Here is a 26,814-nt window from a genome sequence, read left to right as displayed (position 1 = left end):
TGAAACTAACTGAATATTAATTAATATAAAGCACTTAATTATGGATATTTTAAGGAATATCATCACGTAACTATGAGGGACGAAATAGGGGCGTGACACTACCGGACTTTATGAAAATTTTAAGAAGGAACTGGGTTTTTACAGTTTTTCTATAAAACATATAATCTGCAAGAGTATGAGGATATAAACATATTTTTGTTGGAGCCACCCAATTTATGTTTTCTTAGAAAAGAGTTTGGAACGAAAGCATTTAAGTTAAAGACAATGAAAGAAGATAAGAGAAATAAAGTTTAAGTTAAGACAAGGTTAAAATAAAGAGGGTTAAGACAAAATTAAGGGTTTTGAAGGAACATTAAGGATGTCAAAATGCGCTAATGTTGAGGAAATAGTGAGAATAGAAGGAGTTAGGGTTTAGAGAACACATTAAGATTAGCACTGAAATTTATCATGGTTATTTCACTGAATAATAGCTCTAAACTTTGAAAACATTTGAACTGGCTGAATAAGTGGTTAACAGCTCTGGTTAATTTCTGGGGTTGGAGTACTGGTTTATTGGTTTAAATCACTTATGATTAGAACTTAATGAATGAAGGGATACTGAATCATTTAAAGGGTCAATACTTGTTGAACTATTTAAGACTTTCATGAACTTAAAGAATACTCTCATCTCGGGGTTGAGCTTGATGGTCCAGTTCATCGTCTGTGTTGAATCGGTCCATGGTGTTGAGTGACATGGTAGAAGTTGCAAGCATGGAATTTCGCCGTTGTCGCTTGAGGGTTCCAAGTTCTTCTGGGGAAATGACTGTTGGCGGTTGCTTGAGTTGTTTGGCTAGAGTTGTGACTACATCTGCTTTCAGATGTTTGGGTACGGAAACTTCTGGGTTTAGCGGTACATTGGTTCCGTTAAGCTTCATGAAATTTGGTACCATTCGTCGTACAAAGGCTACTTTATGGTATAAGAACATGAAGAGAATATGTAGGGCTAGATTTCCGATAAAGACAATGATTGTTAACGAGAGAGAAAGTTTGATCGGAACGTAAGATTCAAGTTTGTCAATTAGTGCTGGTTTAAATGACTTCATTTCAGTGGTAATTGGCTTTGCTATAGCGTCTAGTGATTCTGTTGATAACTTTCGATTCGAGTAAATAAATTCTGTTTTCAATTTCTTCAATAAATCTAGAATTTGCGTCAGTGCTGGAATCATATTTCGGAAGTTCGTTTATGTTTGGTACTGAGTCAATTAAATGTGCAAGTGGATCTGGTAATTTTACATTAATTCTCGTTGCTGGAAGGTACTGACAGCTTTGTAAACCAGCTCGAATTTTAATGTGGTCACTGAACATTGTATGTCCACATTTAAATGTGATTAAACAGATGTTACAACCTTTATGAGGAACATTGATGTGTCGGCCATTTTCATCCGTACCAATCTCACTAAGGGTATAATCACTTGAAGCTGATGTTAGGAGCCAAATTCCGTATCCAAGGTTCTGTGCTCGTTCTGGGTTGGGTAACACAACCTTCTCTGTATCACATACTTTCAATGCTGAGATTGTGTAGTGAAACTTGAGGGTTGCTAGACACGAGGAGAATCCAAGGTGGGTTTCCATTGTCTCATGACAGATTCGGTATCGTGGCGGTCCAAGACAGTTGTCATACTGAGCTTTGGTCAGTACGGTAGTTTCCATCTGTCCTTCTGATATTGCTAAGTATTCTCCCTCTATCACATATCGTAAGGCATCTACAGAGTCCTTCTGAGGCATAGGGATTACTATTGCACGATAAACTTCAAACACTGTCTGACTAGAGGCTAGGGGAATGGCTAGTGTCAGTAAAAGTCCGTCTTCAACTGTAGAAATCTCTTGTACTAATTTCGCATCGTAGTACGAAAGTATGTCAGTCATGGGTATTGCCAAAGTTAGACGATCTGGGGCGTTCTTTTGGCTGTCATGGACTTTTGGCTGTGTCAAAGTTAAAGTTCAATTGTTGCTGTGATAATTGAATTTCCATACAGGTGGCTAGTGCATTCAGATTATGGTCTACAATTGCAAATTGTTCCTCAACTAGTTTCCAGTTTCTGTTCTGGTTTTCTTGCATTTCGTTTTGAACTTTATAAACCTTTGCAAGTTCGTCAGCAACTAGGAAAAATTTCTCATCGGTCTGTGAACTGATTTCCATAACATAGCCGTTAAGGCTATTAAAGCTGTTAGCTAATCGATCGATGTTTTAAGCGTTTTGAGACGTGCGCTGACAAGATCCGAAAATTCCTGTTATTCCACCGCATCCTCCGCTGCTCATTGCTATTCCTGGGCCGAAAAGTCCAATTCCAGCAACTGCGGTTGCTATAGCAAGCGGGGCGGCTCTTTTCTGTCGGTTTTGAGGATCTTCTTACACTCTGGTGAGGAGTTTTTCGGTCTCGTTGCGTAGTTTGAGGACTTCAATTTCGGCTTCTATTGTTTCTTTGAGTATCTTTGTGTAAAGCCAATCAACATTGAAGGCGTCTGTTTGATTCCGATATGTAGTGCTGTATGTCAGGTTGCAAAACTCTGATTGCGTGATCCACTTTTTGGAGAGTTCATTAAGTAGAGTCTCTACTTGTCTGATCGTGAAAATATAACGAGGAAACGGTACTAAAAATTCCACATTAATGAACTTTTCGGTAATTAGGATCTTTCCTTCCTTATGGAAGATGATTCCTTTATCCAGAGCTGCTGCTGTGTTAATCGGATTCTCAAAGGTGGGGCCGAAAAGTACGAGATTCAACACAATTGTAAGTAACATTTTCGTATTTCAATAATAATAACTATGTTTCAGTACAATCTTCTACTGATGTGGCTCTTCTAAGTGTTTCAACTGGTTCAATTTGGTCTTCCGGTGTTTATTTGTTCATTTATGTACGTTGCTTGGGCTTTTAGTTCTAGCTTTCTCAATATGGCACTTGTTTATGTGATGTTTGTTCATTTCAGGTGTACTTTATTTTGTGATCATGTGTATTGATGTGTATGTTCATTGATATTACTACTAAATATGGTGTTTAAACATGTTGAAGTGTGGTTATTTGGTTGAATGATGGATGTGTGATGATGGGGATAGTGGTTGGGGGGGGTCGAATTATGCAGTCTTTACATGTTTTTTTCGAGTTTTTCAGATTATTTTGCCCACAATATTGCACCATGTGCTTTAATATCACTGTTTCCTCTTTAATTATTGGATGTTGCACAAATGGGACCAGGTTTGTCGGAAGGAACGCTGTTCACTGGTCAAGACTGATCCATCCGAAATGTAATATGACAGCAGTAGATAATGCAGTTATTGACAGTGGTAGTGGTGGTGGGACTGAGTGGTGGATTATTATTATATTAGTATTCTTTTTATTATTATCCTTAGTATCTGTGTTGTTGGGAGTGTGGGCAAGCCGAAAAAAGAGAAGGGGGGAAGTGAAAAGATCAGAGGAGGCTGTCAGGGAGGATTCAGTGTGACTTATTATTTATTTTTATTTTATTTAATTATATAATTGTTGTAATATTATGTAATATTAATATTAATATAACTGTGTAAGGACTATTGGGACTGATTTTAATATTGTAGTTTTAGATGTAATATTGACTGGTGCTACTAATATACTTCGTACATGGTGCTAGTAATATGGTAGTAATTAATATAGCAAGACTTGTTTTGTGGGGGGGATTGAGGATATAAGTAGGGGACAAAAGGAAGAATTAGAGAGGCGTAGTAAATAAGTGAATGCTAGTGAAGAGTGTAATTGTGTGTTCAGAGCGTTGTTGTGTGTTTTGCAGCATGTGTTATTAACTATTAGCGGTCATTATAGCATGGTATTTAAACGTCCTTGGCATTTATTGCATAATTTGTTCTGTTTGTGTGTGTTTTCATTCCTGTGATTGTTCATTTTTGACTTAACACTTTAGTTTTCTGCTTGCTTAATAACTAGTTTGACTCAATTTTTAAACTTTCAGATAGTTATTGTTAGTCATGGATGTTGCCCAGTATGAGGATTTTCTGACTTTCTTGCGAAGCAAGTCGTTGTCTCAATCTGAATGGATGTATCCATCATTTGTTCGGACATCTGAGGAGCGACGAGCTTATCGGGACAAACCAGAGCATATGGTACTGAGGACAAAGAACGTGGGGACGTCTGAGTTGGTCGTGAATCGAGAGGTGTTGTTGTTTAAGGTGGAAGTTAAGGTGGGCAGCGAAATGCAAGTTCAGGAGAAGGAAATTCCAACTCAGCAGATGGTGTCTCAGGAGTTGGCTTCGCTTCATGTCGGGTTCAGTGCTTCTGCAAAGCACATTACTCGTGTGAGGTCACAAGTCGATCGCCTGAAAGCTGCTGGGTTATTCTTTCCACGGTCGATGGGGGGATTGCAGGCTGCTGTTGAGAGGTAATTGCATATGTTTATAATATTTGCGTATAACTTTGGTGTTTTTCTTTAGTTTGTTACATGTATTATTAATTGTGAGGAGGTGTGTGCTTATTGCTTAGAGCTACTCGTGAATGTGTGCCATGTTTTGTGAAGAAGATGCACGGCAAAGAGGTGCATTGCACTTTTTTCCGTGCAAATCTTCGTGCAAATGTGTTTGCCGAATTGGGGTACGAGTTTTACAATGACATGCTGAGCATGTGGACATAGTGTCATTCAAAACTCCAAAATTGCTTGGTGCGGCTGGTGTGAGGGCCGAAGTTGGTGGTCTGTGTGCTCTCAGTGCTCTGTACTGCACATTAACTGGTCGGAAGTCAGGTATTTGTTGTAATTTATCGCAATTTTCAGTAGATTTAGGTCTTAAATTCTCATTTAATCAATCTACGCTTGGCTATTGTGGCCAGGATGCGTTCGCCTGGGTTCTCTGATCTTGTGAAGGACCAGTTAGGGTACTTTGTGTCTGAGTATGAGATTGCTGAGAGTGAAGATAATGGATCGTTGGCCGAGTTCTGGGTAAAGTTTCTTGTTATACTTGGTAATCCTGGTACGTGCATGTGTAGGTAGATATTATCTGAGGTTTTGCTATTTAGTTTGTCGGTATAGCTTATTTCCTCGGATGCAACGTCAACATCTATTGGCAGTATACTGAGGAAATGGGGGGCGGCTGGGTGTGTTACAGGCATTCAATCAATGCTAAAACCACCGCTCCTGCTGTACTGATCCAGTGCATCGGGAAATTCATCAACAATGAGTATCGGTACCATTGTGAGCCAATCGTAGACTTTCCAAATTGAGTATTTAACTGTTTTTGTGAAAATTTATCGTGTTTTTTATGTAATTTTGAGGCATTTTGTTCATTATAATGAGATTTAAACAGGTTGGACGATGCTGAGCGGTACGTGACTCGTTCTACTAGGACAAGGGGTCAGTCCGGTCAGAGTACTAGTGGTGGTGGTACCGTAGCTGAGGATAGCGCCGATGAATATTGACTAGTGTCGGTGCAATTGTATTCATCATGTAGTTTAGTTTCATCTATAGGTGAGTTTTTACTTATTATTTGGCAATTGTAGCTTTGTCAGTTGGTTTTTACTGTTGTAACTAGGAGCTGTGGTGTGTATGAGCATGTGGTAACATTTTAATTGCAGTGTGTGACTTTATAATGGCATATTTGTGAGAATGCAAAATTGATGACATAATGACTTTTTCATTTTTGAGCATTTACTTAACTTTACTTGTGAAGTACTGGTCAGAAACTGGTTCTAATGGTTCTAGACACTTGTCCTGGTTATTAGCAGCGCTTGTGTGAACTGGTTTGGAAGAGTATTTGGTACTAATTTTTACTTGTAATTTTTTCGTAATATAGGCCATTTTTCCACATCAGCGCTGGTGTTACATATATGTGAATTTATCAATTTTTATTGAACTTTGGGCAAATTTTTTGGCTTGGCCCACTTGATAGACATCTGTGGGGAACTATTATGCTATAAATTCAGGTTTTTGGGCACTTTTTCATTGCTGTATGAGAAAACGAAAAATGCGAAATTTTGAGGGCTCCAGCGTCACTCAATTTTTAAATTGCTCCAATCTGGCTCAAAATTGGCAGATCGCTTCAGTGGCTCAAAAACCCCTGCAGCGCAAAAATTTGGCGCAATTTGAGCATTTTTCGCAAAGTTATGACTGTTTTTGTGATCTGAACCTGGCTATTTTTGAATCATGAAATTTCGAGTTGCATAAGTCGTCACTGTTCATACATTATCGGTTTTGAATGATTAAAATGGTACTGTCTGTGCTTGGTACTAATGTAGTTTACTGAATTATAGGGTTTGAAGCTATTTATAGGGTCAGAACATTGATTTTTACATCCAAAATGCTAAATTTTAGGCATGATTTTTCCACTAATTGAGTTTCTTCAAGACATGTGTCGGTCTGGTGATTCTCTAGTGGCCTAAATCAAGTGCTAACTGTTAGTACTGATATCTGTGGCTATCAGGGGTAGCATTTTGGTAGGTTTGAAGTTAAATAACTTGTGTTTTGTGCCGGTTTTTCTGTGAAATTTACTAGATTTTTACTTGTGAAGCATCATGTTTTTTGAATAAGTTAACATAGATTGGAGATAATTGATTTTTGACAGGAATTGTGGGTCATACTAGTGAGTACTATGTTGGTAGCAACTATTGGTGCAGTTTGGTGCCTGATTTGACTTTATTATGTTGAATTTTTCACTTTAGAATTTTGGGCTAAGTTTGATCAGAAATGTGCAATTTTCGATTTTTTCATTTTTTTCAATATTTATGAATTTCTATGCGATTGTATTGGTTTATTGGGCTTGGACAACTACTAGGGAGACTGAATATTGGATATGGGCTCATAGATCGGCTATTTGGTACTATTTTTCTGGTCTAAATCTGGCTCTAGTTTGGTGAATTTGAGAAGAGTTTGGTAGGCTTCAGTTTTTTGCTATTATTTCAACATCTTACTTAACAATTTTCTATATTTTTGATATGGGCGTGTAGAGCTTGAGCATACGGATGTTTTAAGCTAATAATATCAGGTTTTCGATCAATATTTCGGATTTTATGAACTTGTTCGTAAATTTTCAAAAAGTCTCCAAAATTGAGGAGCCCAGCGTCACTCAATTTTTAAAATGCTTCGATCGAGCTCAAAATTGGTGAATCGCTTTATCGGCTCAAAAAATCCTGCAGCGCAAAAATTTGGGCAGTTTTGACTATTTTTTCATGAGTTATAACGTTTTTGCTTCAGTGAACCTGGGTTTTTTGAAAAGGCTCAGATAGGGGATAGGTTATTGGCTATGAGGCTATGAAAAACTTGTTTAAAATGATTGATATTGCTATGGTTGGACTGCTCATGAGTAGGGCTAACTGAATAAACAATTAAGTTGGGCATATTCGGGTATTAAGATGCATTTTGGTTTTGTGGACTGGTTTTTATGGTACTGCGAGGCTAATGGGGGGTTGCACTGTGGTAACATTTTAATTGCAGTGTGTGACTTTATAATGGCATATTTGTGATAATGCAAAATTGATGACATAACGACTTTTTTCATTTTTGAGCATTTACTTAACTTTACTTGTGAATTACTGGTCAGAAACTGGTTCTAATGGTTCTAGACACTTGTCCTGGTTATTAGCAGCGCTTGTGTGTAATTTGAACTGGTTTGGAAGAGTATTTGGTACTAATTTTTACTTGTAATTTTTTCGTAATATAGGCCATTTTTCCACATCAGGGCTGGTGTTACATATATGTGAATTTTTCTATTTTTATTAAACTTTTGGCAAATTTTTTGGCTTGGCCCACTTGATAGACATCTGTGGGGAACTATTATGCTATAAATTCAGGTTTTTGGGCACTTTTTGGTCAACTTTTTCATTGCTGTATGAGAAAACGAAAAATGCGAAATTTTGAGGGCTCCAGCGTCAATCAATTTTTAAATTGCTCCAATCTGACTCAAAATTGGCAGATCGCTTCAGTGGCTCAAAAACCCTGCAGCGCAAAAATTTGGCGCAATCTGAGCATTTTTCGCAAAGTTATTACTGTTTTCGTGATCTGAACCTGGCTATTTTTGAATGATGAAATTTTGAGTTGCATAAGTCGTCACTGTTCATACATTATCGTTTTTGAATGATTAAAATGGTACTGTCTGTGCTTGGTACTAATGTAGTTTACTGAATTATAGGGTTTGAAGCTATTTATAGGGTCAGAACATTGATTTTTACATCCAAAATGCTAAATTTTAGGCATGATTTTTCCACTAATTGAGTTTCTTTTATTCTATTATTTCAACATTTTACTTAACAATTTTCTATATGTTTGATATGGGCGTGTAGAGCTTGAGCATACGGATGTTTTAAGCTAATAATATCAGGTTTTCGATCAATATTTCGGATTTTATGAACTTGTTCGTAAATTTTCAAAAAGTCTCCAAAATTGAGGGCCCAGCGTCACTCAATTTTTAAAATGCTTCGATCGAGCTCAAAATTGGTGAATCGCTTTATCGGCTGACAAAACCCTGCAGCGCAAAAATTTGGGCAGTTTTGACTATTTTTTCATGAGTTACAACGTTTTTGCTGCAGTGAACCTGGGTTTTTTGAAAAGGCTCAGATAGGGGATAGGTTATTGGCTATGAGGCTATGAAAAACTTGTTTAAAATGATTGATATTGCTATGGTTGGACTGCTCATGAGTAGGGCTAACTGAATAAACAATTAAGTTGGGCATATTCGGGTATTAAGATGCATTTTTGATCACTTTTTCTTGAAATTACTTTCGATTTTTTGTGATTTTCGTTACTTTGGCAGTGTGTTCTCAGCTTGTATTGGCACTAGGGGGCTGGGAGTGCATATTCTGAGAGATATAGATGTGGGAGTGCTGATGGTATGGTTAATTTTTGTCAGAAGTTAATATTTTTGACTCTAGTGGGAAATAACTGGATTTTTCCTGACAAAATTGTGGCGTTTCGAGAGCTTATTTGGGTTTAAGTCTTCAGGGTTGATACTGGGACGAGCTGGGACTGGTTTTCATGGTACTGCGAGGCTAATGGGGGGTTGCACTAGGGTTGTAGGGGGTATAGGTGGCTTCAATCGGGTCATGTGGGAAATAAAATGACAAAATTTTTGAAGCAGTGAATTGAAGCAGAACCGCAATTTTCGTTTTTTCATCATTTTTCAACATATACTTGGAAATATTGGGTTTTAACGGTTGTTTGAGGTTGTACCATGTGGGTGGCAGCTGGGAGTAGCTGCTGGAGGCATTTGGGACAGTTTTTGGCATATTTTTGGGGTATAATTTACACTACATTTTAATCAATTTTAGCATACTTTGGTAGGGTTCGGTATTTTTGTCATAACTCAACTTTTATTGATTTTTGACGGGATTTTTGGGTACTGGGAAGTTAAGCGTGAGCAGTAGGATGGTCTAGGGCTATAAAATGGGTCAATTGAAGGTTTTTTGTAGGAGTTATCATTGAATTCGAGCGGATTTGAAAAGTGTCAAAATTTGAGGGCTCCAGCGTCACTCGATTTTTAAAGTTCTCCAAATCACTTCAAAATTTGCAGGTCGGTTCCTCGGCTTGAAAAATGCTGCAGCGCAAACATTTGGGATGATCGGGGCATTTTTCACAATTTTATGACTATTTTTCTGAAGTGAACCTAGGATTTTCGGAAAGGTCAATTTTAGGCTAAGTTTTTGGTACTTAGAACGGGTCGGATGGGGTCAATAATAGCTGAAATCGCTTCTACTGGATGAGAGTTTTTTTAGAACAATAGGTTAATCCAGGTTCAGACAAGTAGTTCTGGAGATATAACAAAATAACTAGGATTTGAGGTCAAAATTTTTCGAATTTTTGGCGATTTTTGGACTTTAGGGCTAAGTTGCTCAGGCTTGTTGGGCTTTTGGGGCAAATGAAGGGTACTGCTAGACTGTACTGGGTCTGTACATGCTAATGGATATAGATGGTTATGGTTAGAGGGTCGAAGACTTGACATATAAGCTCAAAAATAATGTTAAAATCCAATTTATCATAGCCACTGGCGAGTTTTGGAAGACTTAAGTGTGTAATTCCTGCATCTATTACTATTTCTCTCAGTTCATAGAGACTTGCTAATACTGATTCGTAAGTGGGTTTGTTGTAGTATCTGAATTTGGTAACTAAACTGAAGATATAACGTTCAGAAATGGGGTCGAAGTAAATTAAAACTGAGCCAATATCAGGTGGATATTTGAGTCTAATTGCACTTGGGGCTGCTGGGTACCAGCTTTTGACTTGTCGGGCTAATCCCTTTGCCATTGCAAGGTCTGCTGATATACAGTGTGCAAAAGAGTATGGTGAATAAAAGATATCTGTTGGAGAACTTAGATATGTTGCATTTATTTCTTGACTAAAATGGTTTAAATTTTGATTAGATGAGCCTGGTGAAGATTTTTTTCGATTGAGATCTAGTTTGGGTTTGCTCGGGTTTGTTTGCTGAACTGCTGGACTTTTTCCCTAAATATTTTGCTATATTTGCTCTAACTTGATCAAGTTTTGTCTCTCTACTTGGTGTATTTGACTGTTGTGCTGCTTGTGCTGATGCTTTTATTGCTTCACGATTTTCTTCTTGTTCCAGTCTGGCACGTGCGTTTTTTGGTCTAGGACTGCCTGATCTTCTAACTTGGTTGGTTAGGTAAGGGTTTGTTCTATCTTCATCGTGTAACCATATTTGTCTAGTTATTTTAAATCCTTGGACATTTTTCTTCTGTTGGTATTCTGGTGATTTGAAAGCACTTTTTTCTGGTTGTCCTTTAGGGTGATAAGGTCGGGCTCTTAATTTTCTATCAGTTAACGCAAATTGTTCTTCACGTGTTTCTGGAGGCGAGTCACTATCGAATGGTTCTATTGACGGGCGAGGCTGTTGAGCTGGTAGGAACATTTCATCATCTGATGAAGATGATACGAGAGGAACACGAACTTCTGGTTCTTGATGTCTAATTTCGTCAGCAATTAACGGATTAACTGGTATTCGGACAATTTGTTCTGCTTCCAGGTTTAGGTCAGCTAAATTTTTGGCTGAACTGCTATTTTCATTAAATAAGTTTGGAATTGCTTCATCTGAGCTTGAGGAATCAATTACTGGAAGATTAACTGGGGCAGTTCGTGGTCTAACTGCTGGTGCTACTACCTTTGGTGGGGCCGGTGGTGCTGCTGGAGGTGCTGCTACTGCTGGTCCTGCTAATGGTCCACCTAGAGGTACATTTATGGTCACTCTGACTGGATCTTGTTTCACTTTCTTGGATTGTTGTATCTCTGTTTCTTGCTCATTGATTAATTCTGGGATATGTTTATCAAATAGGTCAGGTTCCATGTGTTGTCTTCTCGACGGATCAGGTTGAAAGTTTACAGGATTGATGACTTCGAGATCTTCAGGAGTTTCACTTGGTTTAATTGGCTTCAGTCTGATGCGATGAACACATTGTGTGTAATTCGTATTTACTTTTCGAATGATGTAATTAGAATCAGTAAGGGCTTTTTCCACTTTATATAGCGGGAGCCATTTCTGTACTTGGGAAGCTATTACTGTTGATTTTTCTAGTAGCTTAGGATTCAAAAGTAAACAGAATGATTTCTCCGGAATCGGTTTCGCTGAAGCTTTTTGATCATAATACTTTTTGTACTTCAGGTAAGCGATCGTCAGTTTTTCTTTGTTTTCTCCAAACTTTTGCATCATGGCATCTTGCAGTTCATTTACAAAGTCCGAGTTTACTGCTACTGCATCCATTACTTTTCTAGAGAACCTAATTGCGAGGGGCTTTATGGGTTCTCTGCCATGGAATAAAGTTGAAGGACAACAATTTGTCGCTGAATGATAAGAAGTATTGTGAATGAATGTTGCTAATGGTACATATTTATGCCAATCCTTCCATTGTTCTTCAGTATTGATCTTTAATATTCGTTTCAGTGGTCCGTGAGATCGTTCTACTGCTCCAATAGTCTGAGGGTGTTTTAGTGAGGCGTGTTTTAACTTTACTTCTAATAAACTTGCTAATTCTGACATTAATTCTGAAGTAAAATTTGTTCCTAAGTCACTAAGTATCGTTTGAAGAATGTAGCTGTGTTGGAAGAACACCTTTACTAGTTCTCGGGCTACTGTGTCAGCATATCCATTTGTTAATGGAATTGCGAATAGGTACTTTGTGAAAACATCTATTCCACTCAGAACATACTTAAATTGCGATGACTTTAGGGGGCCTACTAAATCTATATGGAGCATATCTCCTGGATATGATTGTAGTGAACTGACTGGTTGTAACTTTGGTGTAATATGGCTTTTTGGTACTCTGTTTAATTGGAGACAAGTAAGGCAGTTTTTGATGAAACTACTGAAGTGTTCGGTGAAGCCTGGATAATAGAATCGCTTTCTAAATTCCTGAATTGTTGCTTTGATGCCTAAGTGACCTGCTGTTTGTGAATTATGGAGCCTATATATAGTCTCTTTCCACAAATGCTTAGGTACACAGAATTGTTTATGAAGTACTTTTCCAGTATCACCATAAAAATTCCGGTATAAGACATTCCCTTCAAGAATTAATCTGTTTAAATGTTTGTGATACTTTTTTAAATTGGTGGAAGCATACTTTAAGTCTGGTTGTTGATTGTTTTGTTGAATCCAATTTATTACTGTTCTAATGTCTGTATCTTTTTGCTGCTCTTCTGCTAAATTAAGGCTAATTAAGTTGTCTGTAAGATCTGGGACCTCATCAAATGGATTTGGGTACTCAATTGAATTTATTTCTTGTTTTCTTTTAAGTTTAAATAGCCCTTGAATTTCGTTTAATTCGTTATTGAGGTGCTGCTTTTTGTACTCTTCGTATAATCCCAGGGTTTTTAATTGTTGAAGGGTTTCATCCGTAACTTGGTTTCCAAGTGCTTGGTGTTCATCAAATAAGGCATTCATTTCTTTATCAGGGTTTTGTGCTTCAGTATCAATTTCTATTTCTCTGACTGGAATTCTATCTGTTAATTTTAAAGACATTGTTGCTGTTTTGTCGTTCGCCATTCTAGAGAGGAAATCTGCTGCGTAATTAGCGCGTCCAGGAATATGAGCAATTACTATGTTAAATGCGAGTATTCTGTCTAAACAATTCCAAAGAGATGGTGGTATTACTTTTGACTGAAAGAATTGTGTAAGGCTTTTGTTGTCAGTTAGTATAATTACTTGTTTACTTGATCCCCAAATGTAGTGCGAGAAGTAGTCCAGCGCGTAGTACAATGCTAAGAACTCTTTGTAGTAAATTGAGAACTTTAATTGCGTAGCATTAAACAAATGCGATCCAAACGATACGGGAGCGTATGTTTTCTTTTCTTTCTTTCCTGTTTCATTTACGTAGTCTTCCACCATTAGTACAAAACCTGCACCGTGGTAACTAGCGTCACAAAGAATTACATACTGTAGACCTGGTTTTGGCAATCGCAATGTTACATTTGTTGCTTCCATTAGATCCTTCTTTATTACTTCTAATGCTTTTACAAGTTCTTCTGTGGTTTCTATTACTCATCCTTCTTCAGGAGATTGTAAAATGACACAGAGTTTCTCACTTAGATTAGGTATGTAATTACGGAAAAATTGAGTGAAGCCAATTAGTCGTTTTACTTGCTTTGTTGTTTTCGGCATTTTAAATTTAACAAATTTCGTTATTTTTGATTTTTCTGGTGATATTCCTTCTGCACTGATGTTATTTCCAAGGAATTTCACCGTATCTGTTGCTATTTCACACTTTTCGTGCGACAGTTTCAGTCCGGATTGACGTATACATGTAAAGATTTCTCGTAAAGAGGGTACCAATTGTTCAAAGTTTGTTACTGCATTTCCAATATCATCCATAAACTGGGTACAATTTCCTGAAGCTAAGCATGGGTCCAAGTAATGTCTAATAAAGGAACTGAATCCTGTTACTGACTTATTCAATCCTTGTGCAAGACATTTATAAGCATAAGTTCTCGAAGCAAAGTTAAATGCTAGCAGTTGCACTGATACATCGTCTGCCATTTGCACACAGTGATATGCTTGAGAACAGTCAAGTTTCGTAAACAGTTTTTTTCCCGGCAAAGTAGTTTATTGCATCGCTCATGTTCGAAATTGGGAAATTTGTATTCACATAATCGTTTTTCAACAAATGATTTACTTTTCTCAAGTCAATTAATAGTCTAAGTCTTCCTGAATTCTTTCGTTGTGCGAAAAGTGGACTACTATATCTTGATTGAGACAAAGTTGTTATCAGTCCGTAGTAATGCATTAATGCTAGTTCTACTTGTAACTCATTTCTCAAATGGACAGGTGTTGGAGGGCCTTGTTCATAAATTGGTATGCTTCTTTCTGGAGTTAACTTTATTTTCAAATCTGTATTGTATCCGACGTCAAATCTATGTTTCGCAAAGATATCACTGAATTCAACTAGTAGTTCACCTACTACTGCTTTTTGCCCATCATTGAGGGCTGATTTTTCCCACGGGAATTTGCTCAAAAAGGTTATTTGGTCCTGATTATTACCCTTTGGATCTAATTTCTCCATTTCTTGCAGTTTTAACAATTGCTCAAATATTTCTCTCTGCAAGGGCGACAAATTTGTCGGATCTGGGCACGTTTCAGGCGTTGGGAACCATATTTTTTCATATTCTGGCGCTGGTTTTGCTGGTTGAGCTTTTCTTTTCGGGGTGTCTGTAACTTGAATTAATTGATTTATTTCTGTTAAGTAATTTTCGCTCATTTTTGCAACGTTAATTAATTGACGATCTACTTCTAACAACTTTTCAGCTTGGTCTGATGTTAAGAATGAGAATTTTGCTATTTCTTCGCCTTTATTTATGGTAATTGGGTGATCAGTAATGTTCAAGACATAGATATAAAGGATATTATTTTTAGCAACTTTACTTAAAGACGACGTTAATATTACTTCGCTGTCTTTTTCAAAGATTTCGTTTGGAATTATTACTCCACAAAGGTCAGTGAATGATTCTAGTTTATCGTAAAGCTTGCATTCTAATACTGCTTGTTGATTTGGTTGTAATACTTGCTTTTTCTGTGTGTAAACTCCAAATTTTTTACGTTTTACAACTCTTCTGGGTTGCTTTTCTGGCTTTATTTCATTTATTTGTAATGTTTGATCAGGGAATTTAATGTAGCTTTGTCCTGGGCAGATGCTAATTTTATGTTTAATGAAGAATGGGTTGCCTAATATTACAGGAGTTGTGACAATTAAAACAAGGAAATCTTCTGTAAATGTTTGTGTGCCCAATTTAAATGTAACTTTAATTGCTTTGTCAATTTTAACTATATTTCCGTTTGCCATTTTTACTTTATCTAGATCAGGCTTTTCTATTTCTGTTATTGAATTGATATTTGTATTAATAAGCTCCTTGTAAAACTCACGACTTATCACGTTGGCAAATGCTCATGTATCAATTAGTGCGCGTCTTTCTAATTCTCCATTAAATTTAACTTTAACATAGGATAATGTTCTGCCTAAAAGTGGGACAATACTGAATAATTGCTGAACATGTGGTGTTGGCTTTGGTGTGAATTGAGGTACTTGTGTTGGGAGTTGCACAGAATTATTAACTTTACTTTTATTATTATTACTTTTGCCTTTTCTACGCTTTTTGTTACTTTTTTTATAAACTGGCTCTATTACTTTATCTAAATAAGGACTAGACGTGCTTTCGTTGTAATGATTAACTGAGTTTTTATAATTTTTATTTTGTTTTTTAAAGTTGGGTGGCTTTATTAGTTTTTTTGTTGATTAAATGGGAAATTCATACCTCTCATATTTCTACTTTGAGGAATACTTGCACGATTAAACTGGTTTGCTTGTTGACTACCATATCGGTTTTGTGCTGGCACTGGGCTATCATAAACTATTCCCTGTCTAAGAAGGTTTTGAGGGGTATTTTTTGTTGGGAACCGATAAATTGGTCTATTAACATAAGCTGGGTGAACAAATGGGGGGCTATCTGAAGGTTCGGACCAATATTTCCGGGTTTGTGGCTGTTCGTTATAATAAAATGGTCTAGGGGCATTAAATTGCGGTCTAAACTCGAGGGGCATACTGTTGCTGGGGCCGATAGTTTTGCTGAACTGGACGATAATTGGGCTGATATTGATAGTGATTTGGTCGATAATTCTGATATTGAGGGCGGAAATTTTGTCTATAACTTTGTTTGTAGACTTGTTGTGGGTAATGTGGTGTGAAAATGTTTACTGGGCCTTGTTCCGGTTGCTCATTTTTAGGTGCTGCTCTCTGTTCAAGTTTCTGCTGAAGTTCTTTTTGATTATTTGAAATAACAGTCATTGCTTTTAACATTTTATCAGTGTTTGTTTCAGTTATTTCATTAAATCCGTCATCAAAGTACTCTTCTCTGTTACACATCTCTCTTATTGCAATCTGTTGGCTAGCTAAGTTGCATAACTGATCTATTGTATCTGTGTCTGGCCTTTCTAAAAGCTTAGGCTTAAGCCAATTTGGCATGGACTTAATAAAGAAGCGCTTTATTTGCTTGTTTTTTCTGTTTTCTGAAGTTTCTAGAGCAGAATCTCTTGCTGCTGTCTCTCTTTCGAATCTACGAGCTTCTGGGTCGCCTACCCCTGCTGGAGCTTCTACTATTTCAGGCGCTGGGTATGCTTTATTGGCTTCAGTTCTTAACTTTACCAAGAAATTTTTTACAGTGTCTGTTTTTGGATTAAACTTTTGATTCTCTAACTTTATAATTCTGATCTCTCTCAAGCCATCCTGCGTGAATCTGTTTCTTAGAGCTGTTATACTGTCTGCGAAAACTAGTCTGGTAGCCTCTGGTAAAGTTAGAAAGTATCGTAAAGCGTCTCCTTTTAAATGTAACTGTAAAAAATTCGCTTGTTGCGCGGCTGCGATTGCTGCATCTCCGATTGCACCTGTTATTAGTTGTTCAAACTCGTTGAAGTTGTCCGTTTCTGATCCGGAAAAGGCGTGATGTTGATCTGCGCGTGTGCCATTTTGCTTTTTACCCGATTAGATTATATGCTTTTCGTTCAATCAGTCTTACTTTCGTTCTAAAGTATTAAATAGCACACTTAACTTAACTTAATGGAGAGATTAAAGGGTTTTAAGAGATGAAAACAGTTAAATGAATAGCACAAGAATATCAGAAAAGAAACTACTGAAACCATTAGTTCAGAAAATAATAAAGATGGGCTGCTTATAAGCCTATTCCTAAAGCTCCGGTCGAATCGTCAGACTTATATCGTTGAAGCCGTATGGGCCGCCGAAGTCTCACCTCTAAAGAGTGCCCCTTAGTCTAGGAAAATTCGTGGGGACCACGACCGCACAGGCCTTGTGGAAGCTGCACTCAGATAGGCAACAGCATAATGACCGAAGTCACTGTTTGATTCATTAACCTCCGGAGCTGGGCGGGGAAATAAAATATAATTGTTTTTTATTTTTGTTTAAATTTTTGTTTTGCCCTCTTTTTTTAGTTGATAATTAAATTATGGTTTCAGTAATTTATTATTCTGATGTTATCTGATAATCAGTGATGATGTTATCAAGGTTAATTTCTTTATCAGATTGAAGTTTGTGACGGATAAGTCCAAATTTACGAGATTTCTGATTTAAACTTTTTGCTGTCCAATAAATTGCAACACGTTTGTCATCTTTATCTAGCACATAAATAACAATAGACTTCTAAAATGAAGAGGAAAAAGCGGTTACTATCTGGGCTTGCGTTTTACTGTTGTTTTGGGTATAATTAATGTGGTTTCCTTCAATATGTTCAACAAAATTGGGGGACGAGCGACAATTATTAATAGCGGGGAGAATTTGTTCTTTATAAATTGACATAAATAAAGCACCAAAATTAATTTTACAAAATTATTTACTCACAATATCCTCGTCTGTAAATACCCTGTGTTATTTTGGTCCGTTGTGGCGGCTGTGGTTGAGTTTTGTTCCAGTTAGTGTCCACTCAAACACTTTTGAATTGTTGTTACACTTAGTCCACAGAGACACAAACACAGTTTCCACCCATTCTTTCCTTTGTTACTGCTTTGTGCGTTATCAATTTGGTCGAGAAGGAAGTGCTAGATGTGATTCTGGATGATTGGAGGCTCTTAAGGTAATGAAGAAGAAGAGAAGAAAGAAAACAACAAAATAAAAGAAGAAAATATCAAATTTATCGAGGAATTTATCGAAATATCGGTTCGTTAAACTGGAAAACAGTTAATAACTCCTGTCACCATGTTACGCACTGATTTTAATAGTGTTCCTCGTGGTGTTATTGTGGTTTATATGAGGAGTAATTAACTTGAATAATTGCCATTTTACAAGGACTTATTTTGATGTTTCACAGTACGCTTTTTAGCAGATATATTTTGAATAAAATTAGCTAGTAATAGCCTTTTATTGAGCGGTTCAGATGCGTGATATATCCACTATTTCGCCTTGCATTTTAGTGTTAAGTTAGTCGCTATTTCTTCTATAACTAAGTTTATCAAACTTGGAGGTTTTCAAGAGAATTTCCAGTTCAATCTTTAATTATTTTTAGCAAGAATTGTTTAATAATTTTAACAAGAAGTTTCTCAAGTTTTATCAAGTTTTTTTAAGATGATAGGCAACTGATTGTCAGGCTGGTTCTCCGGTGTTCTGGTGATCGTAAGTTCCGCAGGACTGTGCCTTGAGTTGTATTGGTCCTTCGCAAATATTTACTGATTTTCAAGTTGGGCAATTTCCGGCTTTTGTACGTCTCTTGATGTTTGTTAAGTACATATACAAGTTCCGTATTAGCACCTACTTTATCAGAATAATTACTTCACCAAGTACATAATCTCTCACAAAAGTTATTCACTGATTATATGAATTTATCTTCAAGAAACTCAAAAAAAGTAAATATTGAGGCTTTTAGGCACTTGATATGTTTGCTATTAAACTGTCACTCTGCGGTTGTTTTTCGTAAACATAAACAAATTAGAGGTTACAGGCCTAGATGGAAATACTGGCTATATATGGCCTTGAAACTAACTGAATATTAATTAATATAAAGCACTTAATTATGGATATTTTAAGGAATATCATCACGTAACTATGAGGGACGAAATAGGGGCGTGACAAAGACCAACACAACGGAATAATTGCAACAAATTTAGTTGTGAACAATTAACAATTATACTGCAATTTGTGAACAAGTCTTTGTAGAGCATTACTTTTCTTACTTTTCGTAAAAGTATGTCATGGCGAACCTTTCTGTCCTTGGATTTTGAAGAGTAATGGTATGGGTCGGAGTGAGTGGTGTACTCAATTGCACAGGAGGCATTAGTGATGAGAAGAAACACTGATGAACACAATGATGGCACCCCTGAAATAATAATCACCTTCCTATTGAATCAACTCCAATGCATGGATTCACATTTCTCTTCCTTAATAATACATGCCAGTTGTCAGAAACTGAACTAAGCATAGTCTTGGAGCCATTCCACAATTATGCTACACTCTTTCAGGACGCTACTCAAAATGTGCCATAGCCCTACTTATTACCCAATATGATAAACAAAATATATTGTTTCATCACTTCCCAAGTTGAGTTTATAACCCCAGTTCGAGATTACGTTTTGTTATATGACTATGACACGGTAATAGATAAAAAAATAGGACGCACAATGTTTGGGGTCTTATAAGTTGTATGCCCACTGCACCAAATAGATCAGAGGAGCAAGCAGAATTTATCCAGTGTATTTGCGTATCTACTTGGTTATGTGAAAAGGAACACCCCCATTCACACTCACCCCTCATAAGGGAGATACCCCTTATAAGGATATAAAACAATTTTAATAACTAGTCTCACCACTTGCTGGCGTCGTGAACCATTATTAATGCGAAACACGCGTTAGTTTGTTCACACAGGCTTCTGAAATTTTATTCACTCTGGGAGGTGGAGAGGGATTCCCAATTACTAGAACACTTACCCAAAGAACAGCTGAGCTGCGCGGCACTTCTCAAACCGTCTAAACTGAGACAAATCGCCTCTCGATCTCTCTGAGTGATTTCTTTCGTTCCCTCTACAATCAACATGGCGATACTTGTCACGCCAGACATGGTTTTGGACCTCAGAGGCTGGGCCAGGACGTCTAGAATTGTGTCCCAAACTGCGAGAAGAATCCTTCGGGAAAACTTCAAACCAGCATTAAGTGCTTGACTGTGCTCATTCTGGATTCTCTTTTTAAGACTGGCGTTTGTTTTGTCACTCATGTGAAGCATCATTCCTCCCAGTTCAAGATTTCCCATCCCATCAATGTCTAAAAGCATCAAAATTAACTCAATGCATAGTTGGTTTAACAATTCAAACATTTTTTTTTTCAAAAGTTGATAATGCACCAGTAGCCAGCCTAGTAACGGATTTATACGCGACAGATCGCCTTGACTTCCATTTAGAACAAACCCAAATGCACAACTATAAAGATCTTACGTGGAAAGAGTTCTGACTTAGAAACTTCTTTCCAAGCAAATACTGCTGTTTGTCAAATATAGAAAAAACATTTTTCAAATTAACCTCTAAAATGAATTTATGAACATAACAGGGAGGCTCAGTTACGTGCGTATGCAAATAATGTTCGGACCACACTCAACCACATTTTTGACTTAATTATCTATCAAATGAGGAAGAGATCGAAAACTTTGAAAAACTCTTATATTGTTCGAAAATAGTTGTTGTATCCAAATAAAAAATTGCTTTGAACTCAAACCACTAAACGAATTAAAAAATTCTTTAGAGCGTCGATGTACCTGCCATTAGCAAGACTAAAAAACAAGACAAACAAAATCATATAAGAACAACGATTAATTACGACAAAAACTAAATGTCCCTCTATTTAAAAAACTTCACAACTTCAAAAAAGCATCAAACAAAACCTAAATTAAAGCAAATCACTCAAATTTTATCAAAAAAGATATGGGATCTCTCTTTATTGAGAAAAATTAACTGGTACACTAGCTATCAAATAGAGGTAGTAAATAATTTCACATACAGCTCCAAAACTCCAAAAAACAATGACACCTGTCATTTAACATATTGAAAATTAAATTATGAGACAAAAGAAACACATAATACATGAAAAGAAAAGTATTTATTTTTGCGAGAAAACGGTGCGCAAACAGTTAAAATCCTAATCTATTCACTCAAAACACTAAATATAATCAACCGTATCTTCCTCAAAGGCATAAATACGATTTTCGACTTGTTAATAATGTGATGAAGTGACAGGATAACAAAAAAAAAAACAAAATCGAAAAAGTCCAAAATCAAACAAGAACATAAACCGACAAATGTCGGAAGAATTGCTCTTGAACGACAGACAAGGCAATTTAATTCATGGTCTTAAGTATAGATCAATTTTTCTTTATGGGTGCGAAAAAACTCGACCCCACCTGGATTCAAACCACTGACCTCCCAAACCACGGCCACCCACACTAACCACTGCGCTACGGCTCACATAAGTTTCCTATGCTGCAACCGATTTTATATTAGCAACAAGCTTTACTTCGGAGCACTAGAGACCACTCAAAATGGTGAACGAAAGCGTAAAAAAGTCACTTGAGAAGTCAAAGAATGTTCTGGAAGAAAAACGCAAAATTGTCTAGCAAAAAATTTGCATAAAAAAGACACACACGTTTACAACAAGAGCAATTAAAAACTCCAAAGCCATTATTTAATAGTTAAAACCGCAATGCGCCTCCGTTCTAATTCATTTGAAAAGAATGCGACATGTCTCATTGTTGGAGCTAAGCTGCAGTGTGACAAAAATCAGATAAACAGCAAAGCTTTAAATATTGTTTTTTGTTTCGAAAAATAACATTTCTGAAAAAGTCATAACAACCATAATAAGCTTTTTATTAAAAAACTAACTTAATTGATTAACTTGTAGCTATCTAGACAGCCATTTCGACCGGTAAATAGTGAGATAAACTAAAAAAAAGACTACAAAATGACAACACTTAGAGGTAAACAATAATTTCAAACAATTTTACGCAAAAACAGTGTTGAAAAAAAAATGTTAATGCCTTTCGCTCAATTTACAATTTGTATTCATTCTCCCTCATTTGCACGTGAATTTGATCTATTAATAATCAACTTTTGATTTGAAATCATTCTGACCTGTTAGCAACAAAAATCCAAAAGGGGCAAATCCCTCTCTCTCTCTCTTTCTCGCTCTCTATCACTTTCTTTCTTTGCTGATACTACGCTGCAAGGTGACAAGAATAAAAAAAGTTGCAAACCTCAAAAAATCGTTATTTTTTATTTGAAAACAAACATTTTTGAAAAAGGTATAACAACTACAAGCTTTCAGCTAAAAATAACTAAATTGATTAACTTGTAGATGCCTAGGAAGCCATTCCCAACTGTCATTAATAAGATTAAAACAAAACCACGAATATAGGCACAAATCCAAAACTAAAACAATTTTACGCAAATACTGTTTTTTGAGCAAATTTTTTTTTTAAATTTCAACTTAAAATGCAGTATAAGTTTTCTGGCGCCCCTTTCCACGTAAACTTGATCTAATAATAATTCGCTTGTGAATTGAAATCATTCTGGTCTGTAATTAACATATGTAATGTAAAGGCAGAATATTTAAAATAACAGCGCCCCATTTCAATTCGAATGATTTTCGGACTTCGATCAAACAAGAGCTATCTCTAGAATTGCTGCTAGTCCATCAACACGTAATTGCTCAAAATGTTAACAAAAAACCTATTTGACAAAAATATTAAATATATCAAAAACAAATTATCAATTTTGGAAAATTATTGAGTTATATCAGCAAAAAAACATTATGTATCATCTGAAAGCATTAGATAGTTTAACTAACTGATCCTCAGAAAGCGAAATAGACCATTGACATATTGGCCTTAGTTATGAGGCTAAAAAGCAAATGCTGGTAAATATCAGGTATTAATTAAACAATTACAAAAAATTTTTGCCGGAGCCGTAAACACCGAGAGCATTACTCTAAAACAAAATTTTCAATCAATGGGCCTCAATAGAACATACATGGGCTCTCTCATTATTCGAACCTTTAAAGGATAACAGTTTCGCCTGTAATTTCGATAATAAAAATGCAGCAATATTTGGAAAACGAAGGAGCCAAAACACAATCCGAATAATTTTTATCGCAAAAATCAACAATAAGAAAACTGGCCTTGCTATTTCTGTGTACCTGTTTAAAAAAGTTGCTCCAAGAAAACGCACAGCAGATTTCTTGACAAACAAAAATATTAGTATACGGAAAAAATTATTAAGTTTTGGTAAGTATCGATTTCAATTAGCGAGCCTCCGAATTAATAGTTCCAGAACACTGTTCTGAGAACCGGAGGCACAAATAGCTCTCATCTAAGTAAGAAATAAAGATTCGTAAATAGAATGCCTTATATAAGATGCCTCAAAACTTCCGATCCTGGATCGTATTTTTTACGGTTTTGCTTAAAGTAAATCTAACTTGCAGTTTTTGTCATATTTAAAACATAGCCGGCAGATTGCCGGAAAATAGCCGCGATAGACGCTTGTGGCCTTCCATGAATTGAAACAACTAAAGAGACTAGATAGACAGGTCGGCCACCAGTCCTTTAATAGACCAGTAGACTTTTGGGTTAGCTTCATACTGTCATTTTTATGAGACACATAAGCTCTATAAGGAAAAAGCCCTAATATGGCTTTTCAAAATTAAGATCTCTTCCGTTAGTGCCCCCTCAGCTTAGTGGGCGCATATTATTTGCACCCCTCAGATGCACGTGCACTATTTTTTACATAATTACTTACTAAGTAATGGCACGTGCTCTGTAACTGGGGTGCGCATAACGTACTGGGGGCACATACGGAGAAGATCCTAAAATTAAAATTCAAAATCAAAAACTCAAGACTCTAATAATCAAGAATTAGGGCATATATGTTTGGCACTACTTAGATGCACACTATTGACCTTTAACAAGCAAATTTTCATAAAATTTAAAGTTCCATAAGTGAGTTCAGAAGCCATTTTTTTTAGTCAGGTAAGTCATTGAAAAAGTCAATTCCAAGAAGTCAGGGTAAGACGAAACAAAAATCTGTTAGACGAAGTAAAAAACATAGCAGGACAAGTCCTGAAATACAATTCAAAGAACATTCAATACTACTCGGACGTACTCTACCTGACCAGGATGTGGATTGAACAATGCCAGCCAGAACACAAACAAAATCATCTCAAAAGATTAGTTTTAAACAATAATATACTCATTGCGAAAACTCTTGAAGCTTTTAAACCTAAAGCAAATTTTTTCCTTTTAAAAAAAACTGACAAAAATATGCTCGAAGCCAATTTTGGTTTCTGAAATCGGTTCAGTATTATATCTGCAAGACCTGAAAAATATTCATTGGCCCTTGAAGATCGATTAACTCGAAAATGAACAAAAAATTTAAAGAAATTCATTGCAAATTATAAGTAAATTTTGCTAACAATCGAGACATAAATATCTTCAGAAGTATTTCTGTGTCTCTAGAGGCTATCAAGTAACCCAAAAATACTCATTGGCTCATAGATCGATAGGCAATAATTTTTAGAAAAAATTCAAAACAAAGAATTTCGTTCCATTAAAATGTTGAAAGCCATTCAAATGCCCCCATTAAACTATTTAATAGCATACTATCAAACCCGGGATGAGGTTACCTGGCTACTGAGGCAAGAAAAAAATACAAATGTTATGAAAAAACTTGAAACAAATTGCAAATTTAATAAAAAAAAATTCTAAAAGTTGAAAGGATAAATTGTTGAAAACAAATCCATTGAAACTAAAAACCATGCAGTAACTTTTTGTCAGAAAGTACAATATGTCTTCTAGCACTTCAGAATGGACGACTATCAAAAACTGATAAAAACTTTATAAAGCCTTAAAAAAATTGCAGATTTTATCAAAAAATGCTGAAATTCGAAAATGCTGAAAATGTTAAAAACCATTCCATTGTTACAAGACACTAAGAAATGCCCTATTACCAAACCTCAAAGGAGATTGCCTGGTCCCTAAAGCTGGAAAAAGTGAAAAAATGACAAACAATTTCAAAAACATGAAAAAAATGCGAAATTTGTCTAAAAAATTGCTAAAATTTGTGATATTCAAAAGTTCAAACCTATTCCAGATTTTATCAAAAAATGCTGAAATTCGAAAATGCTGAAAATGTTAAAAACCATTCCATTGTTACAAGACACTAAGAAATGCCCTATTACCAAACCTCAAAGGAGATTGCCTGGTCCCTAAAGCTGGAAAAAGTGAAAAAATGACAAACAATTTCAAAAACATGAAAAAAATGCGAAATTTGTCTAAAAAATTGCTAAAATTTGTGATATTCAAAAGTTCAAACCTATTCCATGGCAACTAAAAGTTTTTCAGTAACTTATTATCCAACTACTGATGAAGGTTTTGGCCCCTGGAACTCATACAATATGAATAAAGAAAATAAATGTCAAAGAATATGAAAAAAATTGCAAGTTTTGTCAAAAATGCTAAAATTCATGATGGCAAAAACATGAAAACCATTCCGTTACCACCAGAAACTATGCAGTAATCTATCATCCAACCCTCTATCAAACCCTAAAGGAGGTTTCTTGACACCTAGGGCTAAAAAACTCAAAAAATGACAAACATTTTCAAAAAGCCTGAAACAAATTGCAAAAATTAGTATCATTTTGCGTGTTTGTGTTTGTAGTACCAAAACATATAGCTCAAAAATGGTCAGAACAAGTAATTTTGTCTCGCAAAAGGCCTTCATCATTTTTCAAAAACTTCAACGTAAGCCTAAAAAAAAAACTCAAAAAATCACAAAACACAAGAAAGAAAAATGAAAAATTGCAACATTTTGAGCCCAAAAACCCCTAAAAATGACATTTTAACCTTTAATTAAGGCCATTCCAGCAGCTGCACCACTCTAAGCACTTGAAGGACTACTGAAGCTCACTTTGGGCCTCTAATGAAACTTAATGCCCGCTGGGCTTTACCTGTTTATCCCGTTTTGAAAGATCAAAGTCATTAAAAAATGTGTGAACACATCCCAAAAAAAACACAGCGCACCAATACAATTCAAATTCTTTGAATTTAAAAAAAATTAGGAGCGCTATAATGACCGCCTGGAATTGAGGACGCGCCTATTAACGAAGAAATTACCATTGTTTGGGAATTTGTGTTCTCCTTCTCGTCAGATTTCCAATTTTTACTCTAAAGTTTTACATTTACTCAACTTGTTGTTAGACAAAAATGATATGACAAATAGCAGGTCTATAAATTTAAAGTTACGACTGTTGTTGCGTTTCTGCTCCGATCAGTTTCATACCTTTTAGTTGGCATTAATTAGGTCTACTAGAGGTTGACAATGAGTGTTTGATTTAAACTGAAAATGTAGAAAGAATTAAATATAAACGGAAGATTCAATAACTGCTTTTTGATTATTTTATTTTTCTCTTTGCACAAATTTCAGCTTCCTGATCGTTCCATGTCCATCATTGTTCCAATCCAGAGTTGAGTGATATTAGAATACTTGTCCAGCGTAGAATTTCAAACTAAAATGATTTGCTTGAAATGCGCTTTTCCGGGGAGTTATGCAGGTTTATTTTATGAGCGTTAGCCTCACTCTCGTTGTTTTATTCACATTTTCCGTAATTTTTGCTCAAATTGGCGAAAAATATGATCAAGTTTTTAACGAACGTGTTTTTTGTTTTACGCTTAAAGTTAAAAGAGGATAGTTGAATTGTTTGAAATGACTCTTTTAATCTTTTTGGCTCAAAATTCGGTTAAAATTTTTGAAAATTCAGGATTTTTCATGAAAAATGACACCAATTATGCTTCG

The 26,814-nt window shown here is 36.0% G+C and overlaps 1 protein-coding gene across 6 annotated transcripts in view; it reads right to left on the bottom strand.

Annotated features, from left to right (window-relative positions):
- The window catches only part of LOC142336312 (brefeldin A-inhibited guanine nucleotide-exchange protein 3-like), a 179,254-nt gene that overhangs the window by 96,567 nt on the left and 55,873 nt on the right, over positions 1–26,814 (bottom strand). For 5 of the 6 annotated variants that reach the window (XM_075385052.1, XM_075385054.1, XM_075385056.1 and 2 more), the window contains 2 exons: positions 19,916–20,245; positions 19,166–19,308 (listed from right to left, as the gene is read on the bottom strand). In XM_075385052.1, coding sequence (XP_075241167.1) covers positions 19,166–19,308; positions 19,916–20,245 — 473 coding nt within the window. The remainder of the gene's footprint in view (positions 1–19,165; positions 19,309–19,915; positions 20,246–26,814) is intronic. The other variant, XM_075385055.1, reaches the window with a different exon arrangement.

This window comes from Convolutriloba macropyga, chromosome 3, assembly GCF_964194025.1.
Source record: "Convolutriloba macropyga chromosome 3, txConMacr16.3, whole genome shotgun sequence".
In the NCBI taxonomy this organism is placed as follows: domain Eukaryota; kingdom Metazoa; phylum Xenacoelomorpha; order Acoela; family Convolutidae; genus Convolutriloba; species Convolutriloba macropyga.
Note: the sequence above shows the minus strand (reverse complement) of the source record. Positions and strands in the feature narration are given on the sequence as shown.